This window comes from Plasmodium inui (genome assembly GCF_000524495.1).
Source record: "Plasmodium inui San Antonio 1 unplaced genomic scaffold supercont1.16, whole genome shotgun sequence".
NCBI lineage: Eukaryota > Apicomplexa > Aconoidasida > Haemosporida > Plasmodiidae > Plasmodium > Plasmodium inui.
This window is the reverse complement of record NW_008481850.1, coordinates 137,379-147,881: the sequence shown is the minus strand read 5'-3', so window position 1 is coordinate 147,881 and position 10,503 is coordinate 137,379. Positions and strand designations below refer to the sequence as shown.

General features: G+C 46.8%; 3 protein-coding genes across 3 annotated transcripts; 1 reads left to right on the top strand and 2 right to left on the bottom strand.

The window, feature by feature from the left end:
* Positions 1 to 51: 51 nt before the first annotated feature.
* C922_03628 (hypothetical protein) lies at positions 52 to 1,551 on the bottom strand (the record flags this gene model as incomplete). Its single annotated transcript, XM_008819220.1, has 1 exon — positions 52 to 1,551. One exon carries the CDS (start codon positions 1,549 to 1,551, stop codon positions 52 to 54), a length of 1,500 nt encoding a protein of 499 aa, XP_008817442.1.
* Positions 1,552 to 4,143: 2,592 nt separating this feature from the next.
* C922_03627 (hypothetical protein) lies at positions 4,144 to 5,970 on the top strand (the record flags this gene model as incomplete). Its single annotated transcript, XM_008819219.1, has 1 exon — positions 4,144 to 5,970. The coding sequence occupies one exon, from the start codon at positions 4,144 to 4,146 to the stop codon at positions 5,968 to 5,970; it is 1,827 nt and encodes a 608-aa protein (XP_008817441.1).
* A 653-nt stretch (positions 5,971 to 6,623) lies between these two features.
* Positions 6,624 to 8,270, bottom strand: C922_03626 (hypothetical protein; the record flags this gene model as incomplete). Its single annotated transcript, XM_008819218.1, has 1 exon — positions 6,624 to 8,270. One exon carries the CDS (start codon positions 8,268 to 8,270, stop codon positions 6,624 to 6,626), a length of 1,647 nt encoding a protein of 548 aa, XP_008817440.1.
* Between the last annotated feature and the right edge of the window lie 2,233 nt (positions 8,271 to 10,503).

The following is a 10,503-nucleotide window of genomic DNA, read 5'->3' as shown; positions in this document are numbered from 1 at the left end:
GCCTGATGAATACCGCTCCACCCGATGAATGCCACTGACCGCTTCTCCCCCTCAAAAGCACCGATCGGAGACCACCGCGTGACCCGCGTCGTCGTACTCCGCCCGTGAAACCCACAGCTGCTGGAAGGTCCCCAGGCTTGCCAGTATGGAACCTCCGAGCCAGGACGAGTACAGGCTCTCCACGGACGAAGTCATATTTAGAATCTTCATTTTGATGCTCTGCGAAAAGCACTCCTTCTCCCTGAGCGAGTTGTACAGTCGGTCGACGAGGCCAGGGAAAAGAGAAGATCCCCCCGTGACAATAATGGCCTGCAGAAATTCTTTTCGTATGTCTACATCGGACGATATTATACACTTAACTATGGCTTCCGGCAGTCCATTAAAATTAGGATCCGATGGGACGGCACGAAATAACTCCTCTGCAATGTCGTATCTGTATTTGTCTGTCTTGATTTTGACTCCATCGGGTAATTCAAAGAATTCATCTTCCTCTTCGTCTTCCCCCTTTTGCCATTTCTTTGTGTTAACATTTTTTGCACCGTTATTTGTTTGCCCGGAAGGTTCCACCTCCTTCTCATTCTTCACATTCTCTGTTGTGCTTTCATTCTTCTTATTAGAAGCGGAGCCATTCGGTCCGACGCGGACTCTGCAGATGCTCTCTTTCATGTAGCGAATGACATCGAAAATGGCTTCTTCCTTGTAGGAGGTATGTACATTGGGGTGGCATACGCCGCTACCGAAGCGGCTATCCCCGCTGCTAGTGCATGCTCGCCACGTCAACCCTTGCTCGTAGTACGGGACGACCCTCACTTGGTCCTTCCTCAGCAAAGTGTAAATCAGCCGGTCAAAGTAGTCCCCGCCAATGTTAAACTCGAAGGGGTTCCTCTGAAGAACGTATCCCTCATACACGGGGGTTAAATTTAGAGAGCTGCCTCCGATGTCGACAACGAGTGCACTACATCGACCTAAACTGAAGGCAGATAACTTGGCTTTCTTCGCAAAATACAATGCAGGGATGTTAAACGTCTCAAAAAGGATTTCTGTCATCTGTTCTCTTACTTTGTGATTGTGTATATTCGCTTCGGAGAGCAAAATTGGATGCTCCTCAATTTTTAAGTGAAGTCCACCTAACTTCACCGGATTTATGATCTCATCTGTGCAGTGGAAGACTCTCTTTGATTCTACTCCTTCAATTCCATAGTGGAGGATTTTCTCAAATACATCACAGTTCATGTGTGTTGTGTTGTCCACTGGGTTTCTCTCGAACAGGGGTTTTATCCGCACGTGTTCTTGCGGATTGTACAGGTTCAGCGGGAATTTCAGCTTCGGGGAGGGATGTCCACGGATACTGTCGCTCCAAGTACCACTTCCTCCACCACCGCCTCCCCCAGGTGATACCTCCTCCCCGCAGGTACTCCTCAAGAACACCCTGGGAGTGTCTTCCTGGTTGTGGCCAATTTTCGTCGTGCTGAACCCCAAGTCGACGACGAGCGCCGAAATGTCCTCTCCCCCGCACAGATGGCTTCCGCCCGCGTCATTCTTCGTGTTCATCTTTTTTTTTCTCTTGTGTGCCCCTGGGCGACATCATCTCGCAAGAGGGGAAGGAAGCCAAGTTGGGTAACTCCACCTCTATTTTTGGTCGCTTCCGTGAAGAAGCATTCCTACGTAGAGCGGTTCTCAGTACTGAGGTGTTATCACTTCCACTGTTTTGACTCTCTTCCTTTCGTTGCCTCCTTTTTTTTTAGCTAGCCCCCTCTGCGAGTAATGCTACACGTACGCACATATCCGTGTGCATTCTGCGCAGCTTCCAACTTTGAAATTATTCTTCTTTTCTTTTTCCTTTCCCCTCTTGGGGCTTACCTTTTTATAGGAGCTTTGCAAAAAAAAGCAGAGGGGAGGGGGAAAAAGCAACGCCTCACGCGTTGTTGTTACGGAGCCATTTTTTCGTGAAGCTTCGCGACATTATTTGCTCCTTTCGCATTGTTGTATGTGACTAGGTGGGCATCGGGCAGATGCGCACATGATGGGTTAGGGAAGCTTCCCCCGGGGGGGGTAAAAGTGTGGCACGTTTATAGATACAACATTGGGGAAAGAAAAAAGGAAAAAAAGAAGGGGAAAAAAATACTACATTAAGGATCGCATTCGTATTTGTACCTACTTGTCAAACTTCCCTTTTTTGTTTTTTTTCATTTTCTGGATGCAGGTATGCCCTCACATGTGTACTCACACGAGGAGGATATATGAACGTAGGGATATAGCTCCCCCCTCCGGCAAGAGGTGTAACCAATGCGTACTCGATCGAAAGGGGACCTTCCAACCATTTCGCCATTGTGGATCCACAGGTAATTTCCAAAGGTACTTGGAAAAAAGGGGATAAACAATAAAGGAGTCATCCTAGGAAGCACCTCAGGTGTTTTTTTTTTTGACTCGCCAAAAGTTCTTTCGCCCCATCTGAGCGCAACGTAGAGGTAGTCTGCACGATATAGATGAGACAGGTGCACTTTTCAGTCTTCTCGTGAAGTGGTGCCAAACTGATGATACCTTTTGACGCTCCTTTCTTTTTTACGAATCGAGATTCGCTAATGGAATAGATGATCTGTAGATGCATCTTTGGGACGTACCCTCTTGAGTGGAATTTCTTTGGGTGTAACTATACGTGTATGGTGTTGGTCCGTTCATCCGCTCCAATCTTTTTAACACCACGTAAAGAGAATTTTACGTTGCTCACGAGGGGAAGGAGAAGGGAAAGGTTGTCTTTTACAGCTGCATCTGACGCATGGGTGAAGAGCCGCCTAAGGACACGTCACCACCATTGATTGAACCATTCCTCGCCGCGCGAAAACCTCCTTGTTGCTTCCCCCATCGTGGCAGTAAGAAAAAGTGACTATATTGGTCGAAATAAACTCGAACAACGTTCACATGCGTGGTTAACTCCCCACTGTTTGCTCGTTAAATCCGCCGTTGGGTTTTCTCTCCAAGTAGTAGCACATCCGTATGACTGCAACATGGAGGAGTTCTTTATGCCCGCGTAACTCGGAAGAGTGCACAGAAAAAGGTGCACGGCGAAGGGTGTGGCATTCGTTTTTAAGCTCTAATGCCTGATCAACGGCATATCAGGTGGAACATGCACATGTCTGCAACCATCGTCTGTTGCTGCTTGCACATGTTTGCAACCCTTGTCTGCTACTGCCTGCACATGTGCAAATTTACTTTTCCCATTTCAGGACGTAAACTTCGTCAACTCGGGAGGCGACTCAGAAGGGTGAATAGGCTTGTACTTTAACCCAACATAGCGATAATTTCCCCAAAGTGAAGATAGTCTTTAGTGCAGTTATTCACTCCTTTGTGCGTCTTTCTTGTGTGTAAACACTCATGTAGCCATTTTGCAATTTTAGAAAAGTATATGAACAAATTTTATCTTTTTTTTTTTTACCCCATTTTGGCAGTATTTTGCCTGACTCGGCAAGGTAAAGGAGGTAAAAAAAAAAAAAAAAAAAAAAGGGTCTGCAACGGAGTGGCTGCCTCCCCCAATAGCTATCCCCTTTTCTGTTCTTTTTTTTTGCTCCTTTTTTTTCCGCTTCTTCCTTCCTGTTTTGCTTGTTTTTTCTTTTCTCCGCGTAACGTGAAGGTTTTCCAAATGGGCCAAATTTTGTAGACACATATTTTTCTAACCTTGCCCGTTCGGTCAAGACAGAGATGAAACGTGGCGTGGGACGTGGTGCCAGGTGCCAAAGGGAGGACTGTGCGGGCAGCCACAAGGAGGAACAGCTTCCCAAGGAAACCGCTCCGCATTGACGCGCACGTAGTGAAAAAAGAAAAAAAAAAAAAGAACAGTTTTTTCGTTTTTCACGCATAGACTGGTACACATTATGACATAAAAGATTAAAAAAAAGAAAAAAAAACTAAGGCAACGAAAACGCTCAAAAGAGTAGCCCATTTTGCAACAAAACTTGTCACCATCTCTGTGCATAACCCACGCTCCCCGCGTGAAAAAGAAAAAAAAAAAAAAAAAAGCGTCTACCCATATGCAAATTCTCCGTGAGATAGAAACCCCGTTCTACATAGACGCGCAGGAGGAAAGCTACATACCAATGCGTTGGGTGCAGAAGGAGTTTGTCTGGGATACTTTGCCTCTTCGCCACTATGAAGGCTGCGGAAAGAAATACGCACGTGAGTAATCGGAGGCCGCCCTTACTAGTGGCGAAAAGGAAAGGAGCGACAACGGCAAATGAGAAGGGAGCTATCCCCACTGCTCATGCAAGACAGAGCAGGCAAAAAGAACCAATCGAAGACGAACGAAAAGACGCACTAAAGATCAACATTAAAAGAGCCGCCGCCGAAAAAATCACCGACATGCCCGTAAAGCAAAAAGACACCCCAATCATGCGCCATAAAGGTGACAGGAAGAAAGACAAAGCGGTGAATGGAAGGACGAAGGATAGAGGAATGCACCGTACTGGATCCACCCATCGGAGTAGCAGCCATAGAAAGAACAACGCCGGAGTGGAGAAGCCGAACGTGAGGCCTTCCTCCCCCCACCTGAGTAGCAGTCATAGAAGGGACAACGCCGGGGTGGAGAAGCTGCACGTGGGGCATTCCTCCCACCACTTGGTTGAAAGTCAGCGGAGTGAAGAATCATGGACAGTAACAGCCGGCATCGCCATCGTTGGGGAGACCTCCTCTAGCAGAAAGAAGACGACGCAGGGGGGGAAAATCAAAAACTTAAAAAGGTACAAGGATTTTAACAAGGGAAAGAATATGAACGACGAAAAGGAGGGAATGAAAAATATCGTCACCTCATGCGAAACGAGAGTGAGCTGCCAGGGGAACAGTAAGCCTCCCAAGTTGGCGCCACTCACAGTGGAAGGCCCACAAGGCGCACCCAGTCCAACCATGTTAAGCTCACAAAAGATTCACTCACAGAAGAATCACTCACAGAAGATCCACTCACAGAAGATTCCCTCACAGAAGATTTCCTCACAGAAGATTCCCTCACAAAAGATTTACCCCCACGATGATATTCACATCATGAAGGTCTGCATAGAAAACCAAATGAACAGAAAAGAAAAAGTGCAGAAGATGAAAAATAAGATTCTAAAAATGTATAGTGACTTGTTTGTACATCATTTTAGGAGGAGCCAAAAATTGATTAAGTCAAGTGGCAATGCAGATTTAAATGTCTTCCTGAACAGAGAGAGTGTGCATAGCTTCCTACGGCTGAGTTATAAGTATGGAGACTATGACTACTGCGTGGGTTTCGTGATGGTCTTGCTGCTCGATCGTTTGACGAATGCAGAGGTGGAGTTAACTCCGGGGGAGCGGGACGATTTGGAAAACGCCGTGCGAGCGTACAACTATCACACGTTGCTGGCCTACCGGGGCACCTTCAAGGCGTATCACAAATTCGCCTCAAACGCCGGGGATGATGACGCGTCTGTGAAGAAAACTCTCCAAAATGGGAAGAGAAAAACCATCTGCAGTAGCATCCGGGCCATCATAAAGGACAAGTTCCTACTCAACTGCGAAGCGATGATAAACATGGTGAACTGTATCCTCTCCACGATTAATGAGGAGAAGGAAAAGATATATTACTCTAAGCTGAATGCAAACCAGTACAAGACCATTTCGGACATCACCGAGACGGGGGTGAAATATAAATATGAGCAGCTAGCTAGAGAGACTTACAAGAAGGCCTTCGAATTAGCGCAAGTACATCTGGTACCAACGGATGTGCATTTCTTGCAGCTGGCTAGTCGGTATATCTCCTTCCTCTATTTCAACGTGGGGCAGGAGCAGCTGGCCCTGGAGATTTGCACTGCCGTGTTTGATCGGACGACCGATCAGCTGACTAATATGCAGGACGAGGGGGAGGCGGACAGGTGCCTCCAGATTCTGAGCAGGATGCGATACAACATAAAGCGCTGGTCGAGGAAGCTCCACGGGAATAGCATCCTCTTCCTGGACTTCTAACCAGGCAGGGGGGAAGCATAGTGGCAGAACTGTCCCGTCGACTGCTTTGATCACGATAGTTCGTTTGGGCATGTTGTTTCATCGCTCTCCGTCGCAGCGGCTAACCAACGTGGGAACCTTTTTTTTTTTTTTTTCTTCTTTTTCTCTTTTTGTCCATTTTGCCACTCTCGCGTTGTAACAACGAGAAGAAGTTGTCACTTTTGTTAAAAAGAAAAATCCATTTCTCTGAAGAACCAAATGGGAGATGTGCGGAAGAGGTGCCTCCGCAAAGGGGGGGTGTTGCTTTCCCTTTCAATCGAGAAGGTAAAAAAAATGCCTCTTTAAAGATTTGCATAAGAAAAAGGTTCGACCACTCCGCGGGGGAGTTCACAATCTGAGTTGCCATCCCTCGTGGGGGGAAAAACGAAAAAAGGGAAAAAACAAACGTAGGCGAAATGTGGGGCTGATGTGGGGCTGATGTGGGGCTGATGTGGGGCTGATGTGGGGCTGATGTGGGGCTGATGTAGGGCAACTGTGACGGGCGAGGGGGAAGGTAAAAGAAGGTTTCCCCCGTGTTGGAGGCCCGTGGGTCTACTTCTGAACATGGAATAGGTACTAACTCAGCGGGAAGGGGACTTCCACTGGCCGACTCGGTTAACTGCGCCAACCTGGTTCTAGTCCTCCTCGGTCGGGACATTCTTGGTGGCCACATTGTTGATCTGGACATTGTTGATCTGGACATTGTTGATCTGGACATTGTTGATCACCCCATCGGCCACCAACTCTTCTTCGTCGCTCGAATCTGCAACCAATTCTTCCATCTCACCCGCCTGTCCCGCCAACACCTCTGCGGCGTGTGGCGCCCCGTCCGGGTCCACGTAGTACGGGATCTTGCCCTTAATCCAATCGTTAAGGATGATCTTGGACACGGAGGTGATGTCGGGTTGGCCGCCTTTCAGCAGTTTGCCCATTTTCCTGGCCAGGATTTCGAGGAACTCCTCCGAGTTGTCGAAGTGCAAATCGGCAGGCAGTTTGTAGATTCGAAGCAGGTGTTCCCTTTCGACCATCTTAAAAACGTCGTCAATGTAAAAGTGCGGGTTGGTGATTTTCTCCAACCTCATGGTGCATCTGAGAATCTTATCCGAATCGTCAATATCGTAGGGCACAATTCCAGGGCAGTCAATAAGATAAATTTTGCTCGTAAGTTTTATGAACTGCCAATATTTCGTCTGACCAGGTAGGCAGGCCGATATGCAGACGACTTTTTTTTTTAATGAGTTAATAATAGCACTCTTTCCAACGTTGGGGTACCCAATCAATCCGATGTGAATGTGTTTCTTCCTCTGGTCTTGAAAGAACTGCGTGTATTGTCTGATCACATTAAAGAGGTCATTCTTTCCAAACGGCTTGTTTATGCTCGCATGGTATGCAATGGTAGGATACTCTTTGGATAAAATTTTGATCCATTTTTGAGCCACACTGGTTGGTACTAAGTCTACTTTATTGACAATAAGAATGATGTGCTTATTTGCTCTGTCTTTTTTTAAATTTTCCTCTAGCCTTCTGCATCTAGTTCCTATGGGATCACGTGCATCTAGAACTTCTAAGATGATATCCGAGCTGTCTATCACTTTGTACAGCTCCGCCCATATTCTTTTGGACTGTCCAATTTTGAGGAGGAGATCCTTACTGAATTTTTTTTCCACTTCTTTGTTTCTACTCTCGATTAGCGAGTTGTCCTTCTCCGCCTCATAATTAGTTAACTTCCTTTTCGCATCATTTGCCAATTCTTCCAGGCTGCTGACATTTAATTTGGGTCTCTTCCTTTTTTTCTTCTTTCCGTACACGTCCTGGAAGTGTTCCATCCTGAGTAGGCTTTCGCTCTGGTGCTTTTTCTTTTCAAACTGGGGTGCGCACATGAGTTCATTTTTTCCGTTGCCTCCGCTAACCCCGCAGACGCCGCTACCCCCCACCCCTCTGATCAGCTCGACCGGAATTTTTGACCTCTTAATCACCACGCTGAACGGGTCGTGCGTGGCCTCCTCCATTTTGTCCCTGAAAATCTCCAGCTTGCTCTGGCTAATCGTCCTCGTGTTGTTAAACCACTTTATGTTCGGTTCGATCCTCCTGACTTCATTTATCTTGGCGTTCATTTTTTTCAAGTTTGCCTTTGTCCTGTACATTTTGAGCCTCTTCTGCTTCTCGTCATTCTTCCTCTTGGTCTCATCCTTGCAGATGGATTTCCCCTCCACCTTCACGTTCCCCACGGAGCTACGCCCGATTTTCAGGCTCCTCAGCTTCAGGCTCCCCTTCTTAATCATCTTGCGTGGGGGGGTGGTGTTGTTACAACGGCTTTTTTGCTTCTTTGTTTTTTTCTTTTTTTTTTCTTTTCTTTTTTTCTTCTTACCCCCCTCTGTTGATCAAAAATAGTGAGCCTATTTGTACGTTCCGAAGGAACCTCAAACAGGAGGCAGGCGCTAAAAAGAAAAGAAAAAAAAAAGGCGGCCTCTTCTCTTAAGTTAAGCTGTTATCCTTTTGGATTCCCTGACTGACTTTTCCCTATCCATTTGCGATTCCTTTGCGATTCCTTTGCAAATGGCGAGGATAGAGGTAAAAGCCAAACGATGCGCTGCTGCATACAACAGTATGTTGTACTTTCCCTGGTTGATGGCTGCGACTGCGCTTTTCCTTTTCTCCCTCTTGCGTTGGCACACTCCTCCAAGGAGGTGAAAACAGCGGCTCCTCTACTGACTATACCTTTGCTGAGGAGACTTTTTCTAATTCAGTGGAAAGTTTATCACCCATCTCATGCCGCATTTAAGTTAATCGGCGCGCTTCAATGTGGAGTAGTGATAGAAGTGATTCGTAGTCAGAACGGATCGCCAATTTTTTTTGGGAAAAAAAAACTACGTACTGTTTGTGCGAAGCCCGCGCGGATTTTTTTTTTTTTTGTTCCCCCAACGTATCACCTATTTCGATAACGTACAAATGACCCTTCGCGCATGCCCTCATTGCGAGTGGAAGAAGGAAGAGGCGACTAAAGGTGAAATGAAAATAAAAAACGTAGAACGAGGCGCAGTGCGAATGCCCATTTTATGTAGCAATCGTTGCTTTTCTGAGGATGATCACAAAATGGCACATATAAAGAGGACGCCTCCCCCCCACCACCTGCAAAATGGGGTTATATTTTTTCTCCTCAGCTGTGAGGGGGAAACTAATCAAGGAGTTATCTGAGCAGATTACTTAATAAAAATTCACAGTGGTGTTCATTTCCTGCGCATTTAAAGGGCTTCATTATTTTGCATTCCCCCCCCAAATTGAGGCCTAATTTTTATGCCATCATTGCTTTGGGGTCTTCAACGTAGTTACTACGGAACGGTACAACAAACTCAGGTACACCTTCCGACTTGTGTGCCATCACCGGAGGCCCCTTACAACGCCTTTTCCTGAGAATGTAACTCCAAACAACTTCCTCAGATCGTGGCCCTCCCCTTATGTCACAGTGGGGATGTTCCTTCCATTTTATGCCAATCATTGCGAGGCAACCGCCATTTGCATGCAAAAATGTCCCATTCTAAAGGAATCCTCGAGTGAACATATTTTGGGGTGTATGCGCCCTTTCCGCTCATCACCATTTCGACATTGGCAAAGTTGTGAACAGAAGGGCGGACAGGGCGAGGTGGTAAAAGGGGGACAGACAATATAGAAACACTGGAATCAATGAATTGATCAATTCTGTAACCTGTGTAGCCTTCGAAGAGTTCGTAATTTTTGCACCCCGATTGGGAATAATTCTGAACAGTTCATACAAAAAGTGGTAAAATGACCAAAATCGCCTGAACGGTGCAGGTATTTTTGCCATTTATTTTATCTTCTTTTTCTTTTTTTGCAATCGTGTGAACTTCCAGTGAACCGATGACAAGTCCACACTTGCACTCATTTGTGTGGTCATTCTGTCGCATGCGAAGTGGTAGGTGAAGATAAACGTGCCTTTGCAAAACGGAACGGCAGTTAGGAAGTACGCGCGGTGCAACCAAAGGGGGAGTAAAAGCATGCACCGGAGTGGAGGCTGATCGAGGAACCTTTTCTTCTTCTACCCCTCGTGTGCACGCGGGGGATACGCACATGCGCGCGTTTCAGCGAGAGGAGGGACCTACATGTAAAGCTGCTTCAAAAAACGACATGCACTTTTATGGCACAATTCGGCCAAAATGGGGAAGCGGGGAAGCTGCGAAAGGATTGTTACTCTTGTGCTGCAAAGCGGCTGCTCCTGTTGTGTGACAAAATGGTTGCTGGTTTTCCCCCTCGCTTGCGCGCTCCATCACTGGAAGCACTTGTAAGGCGGAAAGAAACGTTTTGGGGCGACGTGGATTTTATTCCCCCATTTGTCCTTTGCACCTGTCGTAGGGGTATGTTCTCTTTTTTTTTTTTTTGCCATTCCTCTTATGAAATTTCTATGCCTCTCCGCCTACGCACAGAATGTGTCCACTGTGTGCACGCGTCGTTTTCCGCTCAACAAATGCAAGGGGCGCGAGAGGGTGGCCATGTGGCCAC